At 40.1% G+C, this 20,453-nt stretch overlaps 1 protein-coding gene and 1 pseudogene across 1 annotated transcript in view; one reads left to right on the top strand and one right to left on the bottom strand.

Moving 5' to 3' along the window:
• MPP4 (MAGUK p55 scaffold protein 4) overlaps positions 1-19,770 on the top strand; it is a 52,786-nt gene extending 33,016 nt beyond the window's left edge. Inside the window, exons 13-21 of the mRNA XM_006153044.1 lie at positions 1,102-1,122; positions 2,482-2,496; positions 4,413-4,454; positions 5,416-5,586; positions 7,184-7,264; positions 11,320-11,413; positions 11,844-11,952; positions 15,529-15,663; positions 19,500-19,770. Coding sequence (XP_006153106.1) covers positions 1,102-1,122; positions 2,482-2,496; positions 4,413-4,454; positions 5,416-5,586; positions 7,184-7,264; positions 11,320-11,413; positions 11,844-11,952; positions 15,529-15,663; positions 19,500-19,688 — 857 coding nt within the window. The 3' untranslated portion in view covers positions 19,689-19,770. The remainder of the gene's footprint in view (positions 1-1,101; positions 1,123-2,481; positions 2,497-4,412; positions 4,455-5,415; positions 5,587-7,183; positions 7,265-11,319; positions 11,414-11,843; positions 11,953-15,528; positions 15,664-19,499) is intronic.
• On the bottom strand, positions 18,515-18,613 carry LOC114008624 (uncharacterized; annotated as a pseudogene).
• Positions 19,771-20,453: the final 683 nt, after the last annotated feature.

Raw genomic sequence — 20,453 nt, 5'->3', positions numbered from 1 at the left:
CCTTGCTCACATTTCCTTGGGTCCTACATTCTGGCTACACTGAACATGGCATTAAGGAATTTCATTTGACAACATACATACACATCTGCAATACGCTCATTAAACATGAGGAAAATGATCCTTCTTTGAAGTGATTTATAACTGGTAATGAGAAGTGGATTGTTTACAGCAATGTAGTGCACAAATGGTCTTGGTTCCAAAGTGATGATTTGCCTCAAACAACATTGAAAGCAGACATTAATCAGAGGAAGGGAATATTCTCGGTGTGGTGGGATTTTCAAGGTGTCATTTTTTTTGAGCTCTACTAAGGAACCAAACAATCAATCTGAATGTATACTATTGGCAGTTGGACAGTTCGACTGAATCCGTTGTTCAGAAACATCCAGAGCTTGTTGATCGTAAAGGAATTGTGTTCCATCATGACAATGTGAGACCATACACAAGTTGATCACCCATCAAAAATTACTGGAGCTTGGATGGGATGTGTTGCCACACCCACCACACTCTCCTGACCTTGCTCACTTCAGAACTCCTTGAGTGGCATAATGTTCAATTCAGATGAGGCTGTAAATCAGCACCTTGTTCAGTTTTTCACTGATAAAGACAGGTCCTTCTATGAAAGAGGAATTATGAAGCTCACTGAAAGATGGCGAAAAGTTCTCCAACAAAATAGGCAATATATCATTGATTGATCTTTGTTCTTTATATAAACAAGTGACCTTTGAAAAATAGAAAAAAAATACATCATGACTTCTGACAACCCAATATATCCCATCAAAAATTATTGCTTTGGGACCTGCAAGTGGCATGGTGATTGGGGTGCTGGATGCCCACATGGCCGACTGCAGTTCAAGTCCTGGCCCGTGTGACTTGCTTTCTCAGTTTCCCTCTCTCTCTCTGTCTCTTTCTTATTGAATTGAATAATAATAATAATAATAAGTAAAATTAAATAATTTTTAAAAATCACTGCTTTGAATTCAATTTAGGGAAAAAAGAAGCAGGGAGAATTATAGGCCAGGGAATTAGGCAGTTAATGTATTGACTCAGTGTGGGTAATAATATAATAACATTTTTGGTTTTTGCCTCCATGGAAAACCATAGATGAAGAAACATTTGAATCTGGTGAGTGAAAAATGAGTATTTGGTATTGGCTTTTAAATGTATAGTACAAATTTTAGTATGATTTAAATATATATTTAGGGTATGATACAGTAATTGTTAAAATACATCTACAATAAAAACATAAAGTAACTATGTGACATGATAGACATGTTAATTTGCTTCAGTATACTAACCATCCTGCTATCTAGATGTACCACATCATGTTGTCAACTTCATATATACAAAATGAAATTTACTTTCAAAATACATCAACAGTATAGTTATGAGATATTATAAATTTCATTTTATCCAGGGCTTCTTATAGAGTCAAGTCACTGCTGTCCCTGAGGCAGTATTTTGGAACTCTATAGGGCCAGTTTTGGTTGTCACACTGATAGGGGTAGTACTGGTCTCTAACTGGTAGGACTCAGGAATGCTAGACGTCCCGCAGAGTAGGAGACTGTCCTGCACCATCATGTGTGGCTCCCTAGGCTCACATATCTTCTGAATGTCCTGCGGGACAACACTCATTACAAATATAAACTAGTATTTCTGGGGCCAGCCCATGGTGTGGTAGTTAAGGCAGCTGGATCCCACATGGCCAACTGCATAGTTCGAGTTCTGGACCTGGTGACTTGAAAAACATGCCAGTTGTGTGTGTATGTGTTCCCAAAATCCCAAAAGGAGAAATATATGAGAAGGGATTGTGGCATGACCATCCTCTGTGGGCAGTGCTTCGAATGTATTGTCTTCCTATATCTTCTCTCTTGCAAGTTCCATCTTGTCCTAACGAAGTAGAGTCTTTGTGGATAAAAAGCATTCAGAGAGTTTTTTGTTTGTTTGGTTGTTTTTGGGGTTTTTTTTTTGTTGTTTTTTTGTTTTTTTGGGGTTTTTTTTTTTGTAGATTTTTGCCTTAGGGTACCAGAGAGAGACAGAGACAGTGAGAGGGAAAGTGAGAAATCACCCTCCAGGGAAATGGCCATACTGCAATTCTTCCTTCACTATTTTCCTCCTGGGAACTTGGGCATGCACACACACATGCCTGGCATGATTTTCAGCTGTGGGACTCCATTCGCTGTTGGCCAGGCCAGAGTCCAGTAACATAACTGCTATGCCATCTGCTGGCCCCCAGGAAGAGCCTTGATGGGCAACTTGCAGACAAAGTTATTGTACCCAAGCAGCAGAGTCAGGTCAAATGAGTTTCTGAGTCCCTAGTTCAGTGTTGTTCATCTGCCTTAGCAGGCTTTATCCAAGTTACAGCTTTTGCTAATGGTGATGTGAATGCCTCGTGGATGTCATTTGCCTTTATTGATAGTTAACTTGATCCTCTCAAAGCCTTAACTTTTTTATATCTGTTTCTGCCCTTACTCAACTATCCAGAGGAACTTTCAGAAGGTAATTGTTTTTTTATTTCCTGGGTTTGCCAAATAGAGCTAGTTTAAGATCTTTCAATGTCGCAAAGTGAATACTTGACAAGATAACTTTAATTAATTTATTTTTTGACACAGGGTGTATACATTTGCTGGAGAGAGACAGAGACAAAGAAAGAGAAAGTGAGAAATCACCCCCTGGGAGGATGGTCATATTGCATTCCCTTCTCCATTCTCCTTTCAGGATTTTTGGCATATACACACACATGCCTGGCATAATTTTCAAGCTGCCAGGTCCAGGACTCAAAGGGCAGAGTTGGCCATGTGGAATCCAGTGCCTTAACCACTAAGTCACCTGTTGGTCCTGACAGAATAACTTTTAAGATAAACGTATTTGAAGTGTGAAATCAATGATTAAACATTCAATTTCATAGAAAACATTTAAAAGTGAATACAGAAAATAATCAAGCTTTATGAATCTATCCCTAAATATAAACACATCCATCTAAATTTCTTGACATATTTCAGTTAGAAAGATGTGCTTACAGTCCTAGCCTTCATAGCAAGTACTGATTTATGTCCAACCTAAGAGCCAGGCATGGTGAGAAACTCCTCTAGCTCCATGTACTTGGGGACTGAACAGGATCATTATGACAAAGCTAGATCTTGTCTTTAAAAATGTATGCTTACTGGGGCCGGCAGGCAGCATGGTGATTAAGGACACTGGACTCCCACACAGCCAGTGGTTTGAGTCCCAGACTTGGTGGCTTACTTTCTCACATTCTCTCTCTCTTTCTCTCTCTCTCTCTCTTTCTATCTCTCTGTCCCTCTCTGGTCAAATTAAAAATAAATAAATAAAGTTACATAAAATAATTATTTTGTATTTAAAAATGTGTGTTTAAGAAAAAAATTAATGAAAAACGGTGTATATGTCAGTTCATGCTATGAATAGATGCTCTTTGTATATTATTTTAGTATTTAGAACAGAGTTGTATACATGATAAGAAACTTCAGTAAAAAGTAATTTGAACATTTTCATAACATTTTTCCTGGAACTTTAAACAATCTTTCTGAGGTGCCAACGGAAGCAGAAATAAGAGTCTGAACCAACCCTAAATGCTTCAGCAGCACTGGACGCAGTTTTCCTCACTTTGTCTCGAACTCCTGACCAGTCCAACAAAAACTGGCAGTCATAGAGCAAATTGAATGAGCCATTTTATAAAGGAGGAGATAAAAACCTATGCCAAACAAAAACATGAGTGACATGACCTACAGAACACCATAAGTTAAAACCAAAACCAGTTTGTCTATTTGGTTTTTTAAAAATCAGTTGGCTCGGGAACCAGCAGTTAGTGTAATGGCTATGTTGCTGGATTCCCACGTAGTCGACCGCGGTTCGCATCCTGGACCCGGTGGCTTAGAACTCACGCCGGGCGCGTGTGCGTGCGTGCCCAGGATCCCAAGAGGAGAATGGAGGAGAAGGGATTGCGGCGTGACCATCCCCCCTGGGGGGTGATTTCTCGCTTTCTGTCTCTATGTCTCTCTCTGTCTGTCTGGCGAGCGCATGCGTCCTATAGCGAAAACTTCTCAAAAAAAAAAAATCAGTTGTCTCGGGGCATGTTTAAAAATGTATATGTAGTTTTTATATTTTTACTATGACTCAATATCTTTCTTGTAACTTTAGACAAACCTGAAATAGTTACTTGTTCTCATCATACCAGACATTCCACATAATGCTAAAATTCTGAGGAATCTCTCTCTCTAGTTTGTTGTATGTGCGTATAGGATGGAAAGTTCTTAAGACATTCTTCAATAGGCCACTGAGGAATAAATTCAACTGTGCTTCTCTCTGCTGGAAAATCTGAAGATGCCTTTATGCATTTGTTTTTAGTAAACTTTACTCACCTTCAGGCATTCTTTTCTACCTTCTCTCTCTTTCAGACAAGGAGGAATTTGTTGGCTATGGTCAGAAGTTCTATATTGGTACGTAATGATCAATAACAGCTGGGTCTTTGTCACTGGCTAAGTTATATTCACACCGGCCTGACCCGCTCCCGGAAGCTTCTCCCACTGATAGACATTTTTAAACTTGTCCCTTATTCTGGTTTCCCTCAGTCTGTTTTTTCCATCTTCTGATCTATGGGCTCTTATTATTCTCAATACATTTGTTGTTCATTTCATTTCACTGGGTATCTCTTGATTACTCATCAAACACAGATTTCTCCATTATCTTCCAGACTGTTCCATAACCTATTTCTCTTACTCTGAAAAGATCAATTTTCTATGAAGCTCGCTTTTTATGGCCACATTTCTGTAATCTGTCACCTGGGCAGAGCTTTCAGAGGGCCAGATGCCACTCACTTAACACCATCCCGGACTTCCATTTTCCGTGAGGGGGGAAAGCAGCAGGGCCAGAGTCAGTAAGCCAGAATGCTGGTTCCCAGGTTGGGGCGTATTCTGCAGCCATTAGGGGAGCTTTCATAAAACAAGAAGCCACCTTCTGCATTACTTCCAGAATCACTCAGCCCAAAAGCCATTAGGCAGGGCTGAACACAGTAGGCAGCTGCACAAAGGGGAGAAAAAAGGAGCCTGGGATGGCGTCAGACCTGAGCAGGGTGAAGAGGCGTGTGTACAGGGAATGAGGGAGACCTGGTGTGGGTGGTCGGAGCCAGAAGAATGTTGGAAGCAGGGTAGTGGCCAACACTTGACCTTTGATTCCCCACGACCTCTACAAAGATGCCCCCGGTCTAACTGAGGTTGTGACACTTTCTGCCAAGCTGCCAGTACTGTCCATCCCCCACTCAATACACTTACCTTTTGTCTAAGCACGTAAAAATTTTTAAAAAGTTTTTGTCTGTCCTCCATAAAATGTAAGTATTAGACTTGAAGCAAGCAGTAATCACTCCTTCCCTGACCTTATATTGTTTGTCTCCGCTCTCTCCAGCTGGTTTCCGCCGCAGCATGCGCCTGTGCCGCAGGAAGTCCCACCTCAGCCAGCTGCACGCCAGCGTGTGCTGCGCAGGCAGCTGCTACAGTGCAGTGGGTGCCCCTTACGAGGAGGTGGTGAAGTACCAGCGTCACCCTTCCGACAAGCACCGCCTCGTGGTGCTCGTGGGTATGTCCCATCGTGCACTGTCTCTTCTTATCCTAGGAGAGTTTCCCTTCTAGCTTCGCTTGTCTTGCTTTGGGAGTAGTGGTAAAGTAGAACTCTTTATGGGTACCTATATCAAAACTTAAAACAAAATTTTATTTATCATGATTATGATTATTGTTATTTTAATTTGCTGTAGGGCACATACACTCATAAGAGAGAAGAGAGAGAAAGAGACACAGAGAGAAAGAGAAAGAGATAGAGAAAGTAAGAAAATAAGCTGCCAGGTCCAGGACTCAAACCGTGGCCAGCTGTGTGGGAGTCCAGTGCTTTAACCACCATGCCGCATGCTGGCCCTCTTTTTTATTTTTTTTAAAGCCTCTTTTATATGTGTTTATAAGTAAGACTTGTAGCAAACCTTTTTGGGTCTATAATTGAACATGTATGCCATTGTGTAGACAGTCTTGTGTGATAAATTGTATTATTATGAGGTCTTGCCTGTTTAGAATTTGTTCTATACACCTAGGTGGGTATATCACCAGACTAGATAATTAGACTGTATTACGAAAATCCTTAAAGTTCATTTCCCTAAGAATTTGGTAATTACCTTTTTTTTTTTTTTTAGAGAGAGGTTTTTGCTGTTGGGCACGTGTGCTCACTAGAAAGACAGAGAGAGACAGAGAGATAGAAAGCAAGAAATCACCCCCCAGGGGGAAGGTCACACCGCAATACCATCTCCTCCATTCTCCTCTCGGGATCCTGGGCATGCATGCACACTCACCCAGCGTGAGTTCAAGTCACCGGGTCCGGTACTTGAACCGCGGTTAGCTACATGGGAGTTCAGCGTAATAGCCATTACACTAGCTGCTGATCCTGGTAATTACTTTCTTCAGAAAAGTGTCTAAAATCTCCTAGACTGTATCAACTGCTAAAGAACAGGACATACAGACTGCAGTGGGGTGACTTGCTTTTATGATCAAGACCTCTGTAAAATGGATCCCTGCAGCAAAAGCAACTTGTATCTTTCTCCAGCTTCTCTGTATGTTTAGCTGTGAACAGGGCAAACCCCTGGGGAGCAGAACAACATGCCTTAAAGCCAGGACCAGTGACATCATCCGCAGGGCTCAGTGCAAAATGCAAATATAAGAGCCTCTTTTGTTCAAAACATTTTAAGAATTTTAAGATGTGATAACAGAGCATTAATCCAGGCATGGTGTGTTTGTAAGCATGGGCTGTGTAACTGCACAGGCTCCATGCCCGTGAAGTCAGCTCTGCCTTCTGTGAGTCACAGAACCTGTGGCCACTGAGGCTGATTTCTGGTTGAGATAAAGGCAGAAACTTTTAGCATTGGACATTGGATAAAGTTGGCTGGGGTGTCAGGTTCCTGCAGTTCCTTGCCTCGTTTTTGAATATTGAAACAAGTGAGGGTTACTCAGCTGATCACCAGGAAAATTCTCAAGACTTTTCTGGGGTTGCTCCAATTTGTGAGGAGGGAAGTTTTGTAATTTCCTATTTTTTTTCTCCTATGGTTTCTTTAATAGAAAGACCGAAAGTATGATTTCATTAAGTAATTATATTTACCCACATCTAATGGTTTCTATGTGTGACTTTTTGTGTCTAGGACCTTCTGGTGTGGGAGTTAATGAACTGAGAAGACAACTTATTGAATTTAATCCCAACCACTTTCAAAGTGCCGTGCCACGTATGTTTACTTGTCTTTCTTAACTTTTTTTGGAAGTTTATTAATTTATATGGTCTATGAGTGAGAAATACAAAGAGCAAGAGAGAAAGAGAAATAGCACCTCCAACAGAATCTTCAAACTGCTAACCACCCCCAATTTCAGCTAGCAATTCCATATATGGGTCATGGACACATACATGCCTGGTGTACCCAGGACAGTCTCCAGATGTGAATCCAGAACCTCCTCACATGGGTCAGACTCACGAAGCTCACACTACTACTGCACCACTGTCCAGGCCCTAGTTTTTCTTTCATAGCAGTTCATGTTTGGGTAAGACTTTGCCTCTGCAAATGTATTGATCTCATCTAACTATGTTCTTCCATCTTTTTTGTGTGCACGTAAGACACGAAGGATAGTTCTTAAGTATTTCTAACTATATTTAGTTCAATAAAGAGAATTAATTTTCTGGCCTGTAGCCAGCTAGATTTTTCTTGTTTTGTTTATTTGTTTGTTTGTTTGTTTTTTGAGAGAGAGATTTGCTGTAGGGAGTGTGCGCTCACCAGAGAGACAGAGAGACAGAAAGCAAAAAAAGAAATCACCCTCCAGGAGGGATGGCCATGCTACAATCCCATCTCCTCTATTCTTCTCTCAGGATTATGGGCCACAAGTATCTGAGGTAATTGTCTTATTTATTAACAATCATATAGATGACCTTACAGGAAAACTAATATCCAAAACTAATATTCTTTTAGTACTTACTATCTTTTTTTATTATTTATTTATTTATTTTTATTTTTTGAGAGGTTTTTGCCATAGGGCGCATGCACTCGCCGGACAGACAGAGAGAGACATAGAGACAGAAAGCAAGAAATCACCTACCAGAGGGGATGGTCACGCCGCAATCCCTTTTCCTCCATTCTCCTCTCGGGATTTTGCACACGCACACACACACGCTCGGCGTGAGTTTTAAGCCACCGGGTTCGGGATGCGAACCGTGGTCAACTACGTGGGAGTCCAGTGACATAGCCATTACGCTAACTGCTGGTTCCCAGTACTTACTATCTTCACAGAACTGTGGTTGACCTTTTAAATACATTATCTTATTTAGTTTTTAATCTAAAAATTTTAATATAGGTACATATAACTTAATGTAAATTTATAAGTCTCATTATACCATGGATGGTGGTTTTTTTGTTCATTTTTAATTTGCTAGAGGGTACATGTACTTGCTGGAGAGAGACAGAGAGAGAGAAAGAGAGGAGGGAGAACACAAGAAAATACCCCAATGGGGTATGACCTTGCCCCGATGCCTTCTCCTTCACCTTTCCTGTTAGGATTTTGGGCTGGCATGCATGTGCCCCCAGCATGTTTTTCAACCTGCTGAGTCTGGGACTCCATCCGCGCAGTCAACTATGTGGGATCCAGCCACCTTAACGATGACAGTCACATGCATGTGTCCGTGCTCAAAAATGCGGATGTGTGGAGGAGAAGCCAAAATATAAATGAAGTTCATAATTTGACTATTTCATGGAAATGGAATCTTAATGACTAACTTGAGACTGAGTGATAGAAATGAATTGCGGCATGAACGATAGTAGACATTTTATTTATTATTTGCCAGAGGGCACAAGTGCTCACCAGAGAGGGACAGAGAGAGAGAAAGGAAGCTCCCCACCATGGGTGTGGTCATATCACAATCGCTTCTCCATTTTTCCATCCTGTTGGGATTTTTGGCATACACACATGCACAGGCACCCAGCATGTTTTTCAAGCTGTTGGGGACCAGGATTTGAACTGTGCTATTGGCTTAGTGGAATCTGACTTCCTTAATCACTAGGCCACGGGGCCCACCTGATGGTAGCTATTTCAAATTAAACCCAAGAGTGATCAGCAGTGTCATGGGAACTGCTAAATGTTCATCCAGGGGCAGGAGAAAGTCTTGTCTCACAGGCTGTCAGCTGAAGACCAAAAAGGTCACTTTAGAATCATAGCCCATAGGTCGTGCTTTCAGAAGTACTGCTGGCATTGGCGATAATGGGCATTCATCTAAAAAAATAAGAACTACAAAGGAAATGACCATTTTCAATAGTTTGGATAACAATAAAATCCCCCCAGGACAGTGAAGAATTTTAAAGGGTAAAGTGAGAAAATAACATTTTACTTTACAAACTGAGTGAAAAGTTTTAACCTTAAAACTGATACATCAGGTTATGCACTAATTCATAGACTTTAACTATAGTATCAGTCCAATGGAAGCAAAGAAGGGTCATTTTAGGTTAATGTGAACATCATTTACTATTACCTGAGTGCTATAGGGTTTTATTAGCTTTTTTTTCCAATAGGAATCTCTAGGAGAAGTGACATCACTGTAGGAACTCTAAGGATCTTAATAAAGCCTTGAACAAGAAAAATACAAAAAATGATACCAAGATATTTGCTCTGTGAGCTCCTTGAAGATCTCTAACTCCTTTGATCAATTAGGGCTGTTTCAAGCTCCTTCTTCATCATTTCCATGTGTTGATATCATTAAGTGCTGATCTCTCTCATTCTTAAACTTTGTCAAATACAAATACATAAATTCTTTAGGAATAAGGGAAATGTGTTGTTATGTAGATTAAAGGCTTAGCTTTGCAGCAGATAAGACACAACATGTCAGGAACGGTCTTATTCATCATTGTGTTCTAAGAACCTCCCATGATACCTGGAGCACAGCAGATAGTACACATGAGTCACATAAATGAATGAATAAAGAGTAAGTAATTTTTAGATATTCGATGAGCTCCTGTGTTCCATATTGGCTGCTATTTAAGTTGAAAAGTCTATAATTAAAGTGGCTGCATCAGTGCCAGCCAGTGGCATGGTGGTTAGGGCAGCTGGATCCCACATGGCCTACTGGACAGTTTGAGTCTTACACCCAGTAGCCTAAAAAACACACTGGGCATGTGTGCGGGCATATCTAAAACTCTGAGAGGAAGAAGAAATGGAGGAGAAGGGATTGCAGTATGCCATTCCTCAAGGTGGAGATCTTTTATTTTCTCCATCTCTCTTCCCAGCAAGTTTATTTGCCCTCTGGCAAAATAAAATTTGAATAACTAAATAAATAAAAACAAAAAACGATAAGTCAGATCCCACATGGCTTCTGTGGGAACCATGGCAACCATGGTTCAAATCCCCAGACTGGTCAACCTGAAATATGCCACATGAGTGTTCAGGATCCAACAGACTGGAGGGTTGGAGGAGAGGGATCACAGCATGACCAGACCATGTGGAGGGTGCTTATTTCTCTCTCTCTCTCTTTCTCTCTTCTCATGTATGTACACATAGTCTATCACGAATAAAAAGAAAGCAAAATTTTTTAAAAAATGAATTAGACTGAATCCAGATTGAGGCAATCCTTCCCTTTTGGAGGTCCTCAACATAAACCAGCAACCACTTGGGTATTAATGCAACCAGGCAAGACAGCAGAAAATCATGGATTGCCTCCATTTCACATATGAGACAATCCGGTATAGTAGAAAACATTAGTCTTGGAAGAATTAGAACACCTATATTATAGTTTCAACTTCACTTTTCAGTGTCTTGTGAATGTGTGTAGGTTAGTTACTCTCCAAAAGCTTCATTTATTTACTAGTAGAATATGGGTGAAAACATTTTACCTAGCTAGAAGTATGGAGAATGAAATGAGATAATGGAAACTAAACTATCCAACATAAGATATTGCTGGTATTTCTACCTGGGAAACTTTAGGTACTTTAAGTTCACACATGATTCATTAATGCCTGTTTTGAAGCCAGTTTCCATAGGACCCCGTTTTTCTAGCTTAATCTCTAATACATTATTTTCAACACCATGAGAACTCAATAAAGGTCACAGACTAACTTATTTTTAATTAAAAATTTCTTTCTTATTACCAATTCAGGGTCTCTCTTTTTGGGGGTCTAGCATTTTTCTTTTTTAAAAAAAATATGTATTCATATTATATATGTAGAGCTTATATTTCTTTATTCAAGTGCATGTTGGTAATAAATAAAAACATTCTGAAGACTCTGAAACCTTTCATTCCTTTTTTTGACAGATACTACTCGTTCCAAAAAGAGTTATGAAATAGATGGACGTGAGTATCACTACGTGTCCAAGGAAACGTTTGAGAGCCTCATGTATAGTCACAGGTAAGGTAGAGGGTCAAAAATGAATTCTCGCCTCTGGTTGTTTTACAGTCAAAATAGATGCCCTATTTTTATGCATTATCCAAAGCTCCTGAAGTAATTCCTTTTGCTTCTGGAGAGTGAAGCAAGGAAATGCACATTGACAGAGCAACTCACATGGCTTAGAAAGGGAGAAAAATAGAATTGTAGCTTTAAAGAACTTGAAAAAGGAGATAGAAAAAAACAAAGAAAAAGGAGATAAATCCTAGATTTCCTTTTTTGTTTTTCTCCTGCCGAATATTCAGTAATACTTTTGTCGCCTGCTAAATATTCACTAATACTTTTGTGCTAACAAAGTCCACAAGTTTATATTCAATCCTATTGGAGTTTATTTCATGTTACTACCAGTAGTAATTTACTAGGCGTTCTTGCTGTCTGTGTCCCACTCTTGCAGGATGCTGGAGTATGGTGAATACAAAGGCCACCTGTATGGCACTAGCGTGGAGGCTGTTCAGGCAGTCCTTGAGGCGGGAAAAGTCTGTGTCATGGACTTGGAACCCCAGGTAAGATCTGTGGTGGAACACTTCTCATCTCCCCAAAGTAATGAGTGCGTGTCATGTTTCATGAACATGCTGTGGGTTGTAGCTAAGACATTTTATTCTGCTAGCCTTTTAACACCACTTCTTGGGTCAGCAAGTGGCATGGTGTTAAAGGTGCTGAATCCCACATGACTGACTCTGCAGTTTGAGTCCCGGACCTGGCAGCTTGAATAATACACCAGGCGGGAGATACAGAAGCTGAGGAGGCCCGAGCTCTTCAATCGCTCCAAAGCAGGGAACGCAAGGCCTGATGGTTTACATCTCCAACAGACAAGTATTAGACAACCGGAGTCAGTCCCCCTGGAGGTTATCTTTGTTTTATTTATTTATTTATTTTTTGGGAGAGGTTTTCACTATAGGGCATATGCGTTCGCTAAATAGACAGAGACATAGAGATAGAAAGCGAGAAATCGCTCCCCTGGGGGATGGTCAAGCCACAATCCCTTCTCCTCCATTCTCCTCTCAGGATCTTGGGCACGCACGCACACGCGCCTGGCGTGAGTTTTAAGTCACCGGGTCCAGGACGCGAACCGCGGTCGACTACATGGGAGTCCAGCGACATAGCCATTACGCTAACTGCTGGTTCCCTGGAGGTTATCTTTGATAACATTTTTCCTGGGGAATAGCCGAGTTTGTAGTTTTGTTTTTCAAAACTCTGTTTCAGCAAGATGTAAAAAAGAGAAGAGGCTATGGAAACACATCTGATTCCAGATATGATGATAGAAGAGGGCTACCCAGAAACCGTCCCCAAAGAATGGGTCAAATCAGTCATCTGCATGGCCTCAGTCCTCCTCCAATGGCTGGTGGATGAGGAAAGCAAATGTCTGCTCTAAGAAGCAGACAACTGGATGTGCACATTCACAAGCAGGAGGAAGCCATCAGGAAGGAGAGGTCTGACAACGCCAGACAAGTTAGAGGAATGTGCCCATCTGCACAAGGATTGCTCTGGGTCCTCACAGATGAACGAGGTTATGCCAGGAATTCCCTCTACAGGGATCTGGCCTGACTGATAATGCAGTTCTATAAATGCACATGTTTGTCTCATTATCTTTTTTGTATAGTTGATTAAAGTATTGGTATAGTTTTTAATAAGTAAATATTTTTAGGTTGCAGAACTGACTCATCTTTGTATAATTAAATCACAAAACAGAGGCCAAGTGGTTGCATGGTGGTTAAAATGTCTGGATCCCATGCTACTGACTACACAGTTTGAGTCCTAGTCCTGGTACCTCAAGAAATACACTGGGTGTGTGTACATGCATTCCCAAAATCCTGCAAAGAGAATGAAGGAGAAGGGATTGTACTGTGGCCTCCCCCTGGGGAGTGCATTCGCTGTGCTCGCTCTGTCTCTCCAGCAAGTGCACACACCCTGTAGGAAAATTATAAAATAACAATAGCCCATAAAACTGAATCTAAGGAAAATCAAAAGTTGTGTATTTAGTACTGTGTCGCTTTTTTCAACCTTTGAGATACGGTACATTATTCATTTGTTTTCATTTATAAATGAATCATATCTATTTCAGTAATATGCATATAGAAAAAAAAATACACCAGGCATGGGAGCCAGCAAGTGGCATAGTGGTTAAAGTGGTGGACTCCCACATGATCGACCATGGTTCATTCTATAAATGCACATGTTTGTCTCATTATCTTTTTTGTATAGTTGATTAAAGTATTGGTATAGTTTTTAATAAGTAAATATTTTTAGGTTGCAGAACTGACTCATCTTTGTATAATTAAATCACAAAACAGAGGCCAAGTGGTTGCATGGTGGTTAAAATGTCTGGATCCCATGCTACTGACTACACAGTTTGAGTCCTAGTCCTGGTACCTCAAGAAATACACTGGGTGTGTGTACATGCATTCCCAAAATCCTGCAAAGAGAATGAAGGAGAAGGGATTGTACTGTGGCCTCCCCCTGGGGAGTGCATTCGCTGTGCTCGCTCTGTCTCTCCAGCAAGTGCACACACCCTGTAGGAAAATTATAAAATAACAATAGCCCATAAAACTGAATCTAAGGAAAATCAAAAGTTGTGTATTTAGTACTGTGTCGCTTTTTTCAACCTTTGAGATACGGTACATTATTCATTTGTTTTCATTTATAAATGAATCATATCTATTTCAGTAATATGCATATAGAAAAAAAAATACACCAGGCATGGGAGCCAGCAAGTGGCATAGTGGTTAAAGTGGTGGACTCCCACATGATCGACCATGGTTCAAGCCTCAGACCCGGAGGCTTGAAAATCACACCAGGCACATTTGTGTGCATGCCCAAAATCCTAAGAGGAGAATGGAGGAGAAGGGGCTGTAGCATGGTCATCACCTAGGAGGGTTATTTCTTACTTCCTCTCACTCTTTCTTTCTTTGTCTCTCTCTAGGTTAGCACACATGCCCTATCGCACCCTCCCACCCCGCTCCTGAAAAAAAAAAAGAATAACACCATGTCTCATAACTAGGGTCAGGATCTTATTTGAAATGTCAATTGCTAACATCTTGTTTTTAGCTGAGGAAATCTTGCTTCTCAGATATGTAAACAGAACTGAATGGGTGGCCATAAAGAAAATATGGAATCTTTCTTTATTTGACCTTAATCACAAAGGCACCAAAGTAACTTCTTGTGACAGGAATAAGATGTTGCTTTATACAAGTTGGCGAAGTTCTCATGTTGTTCTATCCATGTCTACTGAGACCATGTGTGGCAATGGAGCAGGGGTGGGCAGATTAAGGTAAGATAAAGAGTGTACAATGCATAGGCCTAATATTTATGGTCCTTTAAAATTTCCCTTCATTATTTAAAAATACACTTTGAGTGCCAAAGGGAATCAGGGGAAGAGAGATTTGTTCTTGGTCCAAAGCTGGTGGTGAGTGTGAAGATGGCAGTAGTATCCAATGTGAAATAACAGCAAGAAGAAGGGGAAAGTGAGTAAAACAGAGCTGATCCGTCTCAAGAGCCTCCCATTGTCTTGTCACATGGTATTGTGTATAGAATCCTTCTCTCCCTAAGTTTCTCTCATGTGGAGAATCCCTTCAGCTAATAAGATTTCACTGAGTCAATTAGCAAAAGGAAGGGCCAAGATTTGATCTTAATTACTTTATCAAACTTAAAAAAACTTTTTATTATTTTTTGTTTATTCATGATAGCATGCATGCACATGAAAATGAGAGAGAAAGAGAGAAGCCACTTCCACATAGCGATGCCGTCTTTAATCCTGGATACTCAAACATGACCTGGAGTGTTGTAGGCCAACCAGGCTGGGGATTCGAACTGCAGTTGTCATATGAGATCCAGCTTCTCTTGAGCAACATACTACCACTGTGTCACAGAACTGGCTAGACTTCATTTTTATTCTAAAACCATCCTTTTATAATTATTAAAAAAAAATTTTTTATAATTGAGAATTTGAGGACACATGAGATCATACTCTGGCCAATAATAATTGCTAATCTCTAGTTTTCTTAGGAATTTTGAGAACATTCTTGTTGACTCTAGGAAGTTAGGACTTTGTTTTTAAATGTGCAATTAATTTTCCTGTGTAGGATATTCAGGTGGCTCGAACTCAGGAACTGAAGCCTTACATCATATTTATAAAGCCATCTAATATGAGTTATATGAGGCGATCTCGGAAAAATGCCAAGATTATTACTGACTACTTTGTGGACATGAAGTTCAAGGTAAGTAAGGTCAAATCAAAAAAGCATTGTATTGGGGCTAGTGGATGGTGTAGCAGTTATGTTGCTGGTCAACCATGGTTCAAGTCCTACATCGGGTGACTTGACATTGACTCTGGGTGAATTGAGCATGCATGCCCAAGATCCTAGGAGGAGAACAGCAGAGAAGGGATTGTGGTGTGGCCATCCTTTTGGGAGGAGGGGTGGTGACTTCTCACTTTTCCTCTCACTGTCTTTTTCTCTCTCTCTGGTGAGTACATGCACCCTAAGGCAAAAAAACTCAAACAAACAAATAAACAACAACAACAACAAAAAAGGACCAGCAGATGGTGTAGTGGTTACATCACTGGACTCTCACATAGTTCACTGCAGTTCAAGTCCTGGACCTGGTAACTTGAAACTCAGGCTAGGTGTGTATGTATGCATGCCCAAGATCCCGAGAGGAGAATGGAGAAGGGATTGTGGAGTGGCCATTCCCTCTGGGGGGTGATTTCTGGCTTTCTGTCTCTCTCTGTCCAGCGAGTGCCTGTGCCCTATAGCAAAAATCTCTCTCAAAAACAAAAACAAAAACAAAAACAAACAAACCACTGTATTGCTTCCAGTGAATATCAGGCTACGGAGATCCAAGCCTGGCCTGGCTGAGCTGAGGACCTCTGAGCTCATTCTCTTTACCCCTTCTTCAGCACCCTCCCACGCTCCAAACCCCTCAATAAAATGGTTTGATTGAAAAATAATCATTGTATTGTTCCCACAATTTTTGTTTCTTTTCTTTTTTTTTTTTTTGAGAGGTTTTTCCTATAGGGCACGTGCGCTCGCCAGAAAGAGAGAGAGACAGGGAGACAGAAAGCGAGAAATCACCCCCCCAGGGGGAATGGCCGCAATTCCTTCGCCTCCATTCTCATCTTGGGATCTTGGGCACGCACGCACATGTGCCCAGCGTGAGTTTAAGCCACTGGGTCTGGGACTTGAACCACGGTCAACTACATGGGACCGCGGTTTGAGTCCCACGTTATTAAAAGATATTATCCTTTATCTTTTATTTTCATCATTATATTTTTTCAATGACAATGAAAGTCTGATTCTCCAGTTTGCATTGGACAATGGCGACATAGTCATTATGCTAACTGCTGGTCCCCACAATTTTTGTTTCTAGTAAATAAGGCCTTTATGATTTTTTTCCTTTTTACTGAACTTCACTTACAGATACTAAAATAAACTCTACACTTATTTTTCTCTTTCTCATTTTTTTGGAGGGGTCTAGCTTTAAAATACCTTTAAGCTATAGTTTGCAAAGCTACAAAGAAATTGGGTGTACACAAGCCTGATATTTGTATTTTAGACAGATTGTTTATTTTTACTTGAAAGTTTGCTTTAAAAATGCTCTAATGGGGGCTAGCAGGTGGTGTGGAGGTTGGGGCACTGGATTGCACATGGCCAGCTTCATGGTTCTAGTCCCAGACATGGTGGCTGGAGAATTATGCTGGGCACAGGTGGGTTCATGTGTGCCCAGAATCCTGAGAGAAGAGTAGAGAAGGGATTGTGGCATGGACATCCCCCCGGGGGAGTGATTTCTCACTCTCTATCACTCTCTTTCTCTTTCTGGTGAGTACATGCACCCTATAGCAAAATCAAAAACAAAAAGCAAACTCTAATTCAGTATATCCCCATGTGTAATAGGAGGTATCTCACAGAAAATGTTTATTAATGGTAATGGTAATGAGAGGGCTGGTCTTTTATTTATTTATTTATTTTGGAGAGGTTTTCACTATAGGGTGCGTGTGCTTGCCAGAAAGACAGAGAGATAGAAAGTGAGAAATCATCCCCCATGGGGATGACCATGTCACAATCCCTTCTCCTCCATTCTCCTCTCGGGATCTTGGGCATGCACGCACATGCGCCCGGCGTTGAGTTTAAGCCGCCGGGTCCAGGACTTGAACCGTGGTCGACTACATGGGAGTCCAGCGACATAGCCATTACACTAACTGCTGGTCCTGGTAATGGTAATGATAAGAGGGATTAAGCCAGGAGGGGGTAATCAGTGAACGCATCGTACAGTAGGTGATATTTTTTTCTAGTTGAATATCTTTTTAACGGGCTACTCCATAACACAGTAGTAAAGTGCTGGGCATAAGGAGTCAGATCCCACATGGCAGCCTGTGATTCAAGTCCCAGCCCCAGCAGCCTGAAAAACATTCTGGGCATGTGTGTGTGCATGCCCCAAATACTGACACAATGGAGAAATGGAAGAAAAGGATTTCAGTGTGACTGTGCCCCACCAGGGGGTATTTTCTCTCTTACACACATGCCTTATGACAATAAAAATATATTTTATGTTAAATTTCCTTTAAATATTTTGAGTCATAATATATATTTGGTAAGACATATACATTTTAATGTACAGCTCAATAAATTTTTACATGTGTATACACCCAGATAACTATCACCCAGATCAAGATATTACAGCTATTTGTTTTGTATATATGTGGTTAAAAATACATAATGTGAAACTTACTGTCTAAACCATTTTAAAGTGTACAGTTTACTAGTGTTAAGTATATTCATACTGTCATAAAACAGACCTCCAGAATTTTTTTCACCTTGCAAAACAAACTAAAAACAGGAATGCTGGGCCAGTCAGATGGCATCGTGGTTAAGGCAGCTGGATCCCACACAGGCAACTGCATGATTTAAGTCTTGACCTGGAGACTTGAAAAACACGTGGTGTGTGTGTGTGTGTGTGTCTGAGATCCCAGGAGGAGAGTGGAAGAGAAGGAATTGCTTCATTGCAATCCTCCCAGGCGTGTGATTTCTCACTCACTCTTTCTGGTGAGCACATACACCCTATAGCAAACAAACAAAAAAAGAACGCTTTGCAAATTTGAGTGTCTTTACACTGGGGCCATGGTAATCTCTGTATTGTTTCAATTTTAGTATGTGCACTACTGAAGCAGGCATGAGATTATCTTTATATTATCCTTTATCTTTTTTCATCATTATGTTTTTTAAATGACAATGAAAGCCTGATTCTCCAGTTTGCATTGGACAGTGGATGCAATGGTTCTCTTGAGTTTTATGGGCATTTAAAACTGTTCTCATTGTTGTGGTAATCTAAAAAAATTATTGGGTGATTGGGAAAATTATATTTTTCTATGTTTGTCTATGCAAAAATGAGCCATGACTGTCCTGACAACCCAATGACAAGACTGTTTCTGGAACATGTAGTCACCATATAAAAGCATCATGGCCACGAGATTTCAGTGCCTGCATTAGTATTGTTTAAGATTGCACTGGTAAACGAGTTGTATTATTTGTCATAAATAAAAATGAAGTGTATTTAATGACTTTCATTGAATAAACATTTCACAATAACGGAAATAATACAATTTTCTAGGTGAGTTAAGTCATCATGAAGCAAAGGGTAATTTAAGTATGCCTAATTCAATAGAATGGGGTCATGTTAAAAGTGACTATTTTGTATTTGCAAGATAATGTCATGATTAATCTTCATTTAACATTTATGCTTAAGTTTTATTTAAACCAGTAAATTTCCTTTGGTTTTATACTATGTACAGTTTGAGAGCTTCAAGTGTCTGGGTAATACAGTAAAATCCTTTAAGTATACATGTAAGTTGAAGGAAGTAAACTATTATTAAATTTTGCAAAATACTGACCAGGAAGACATTAGGTAAGATTAAACAATCTTTATAGCGTAGAATATACAATATTTTTTGGCTTGTTATAAAGAGCTTCATAATTGAATGACAGGTTAACAAACCATGCATTGTTTCTATTTGTCTCATCAAATCTGTGTCATCCATATTTTTCTATTTCTACTGAAGGATGAAGACCTACAAGAGATGCAGGAATTAGCCCAAAAAATGGAGACTCAGTTTGGGCAGTTTTTTGATCGTGTAATCGTGAATGACAACTTGCAAGAGGCATGTGCCGAGTTGTTGTCTGCCATACAGAAGGCTCAGGAGGAGCCACAGTGGGTACCAGCAACATGGATTTCCTCTGATGAGTCTTGATACAGTTTTAACACTGTACCTTGTTACAGAGATCTATTACTAGAATAGCAGCTGCAGTGTAAAAGCAGTATTCAACCCATTACATAGCTTTTTAAGACCTACCTGTTTAACAACCTCTTGGATTTACGACCAGTTCTCTAGCACCAGCAATTCCCTTTCTCAGTCTGTGTGAATCTCTAAAATCCACTTTCTCAGTCTTTGTCTCCTTCCTGCAGTCTGTTAATATTCACTATATGAAGCATTCAACCACAAGACTATATATTTTGTTTATAAATTTGTACTTTATTGTGTACCCATAGCAGTATTCAGAATAAATAAAAACAATTATGCTGGATTTGTATTATTGTGCTGTTTCTTGTTTTCTTGCACTTAGCTAATGTATGCTTTTTATAGATAGAATTACATTACTCTAATATGATGTCATGTGATATCTATTGAACTATATATACCCTATGCTGCCACAACATACCACAAGACATCTGCCTTTAAGCTCCTCCCTGACCTACCAGTTCACTTTACCATGAGGAGTGCTTGTAATGTGTGCAATTTAAAAAGTGCTGGAGCTTATTAATTGATCTTATTTGAAAATAGATGCACTGTATGGTTATGTTGTTACCTATTTGTCTCTTTGGAAAAAAATTGTTTTCCTTTACATCATATGAAGCAGTGGTAGGAATTTGAATAAGCCACTGAATATTAGAAACTTTCATAGACGTCAGGTGGTCTTTGTAAGATTTAGATTAAAAGAGCTTTTCTAAGTAAAAT

The sequence above is a fragment of the Tupaia chinensis genome, unplaced genomic scaffold (genome assembly GCF_000334495.1).
Source record: "Tupaia chinensis unplaced genomic scaffold, TupChi_1.0 Scaffold000361_2, whole genome shotgun sequence".
Lineage (NCBI taxonomy): Eukaryota > Metazoa > Chordata > Mammalia > Scandentia > Tupaiidae > Tupaia > Tupaia belangeri.
This window is presented reverse-complemented; position numbering and strand designations above follow the sequence as displayed.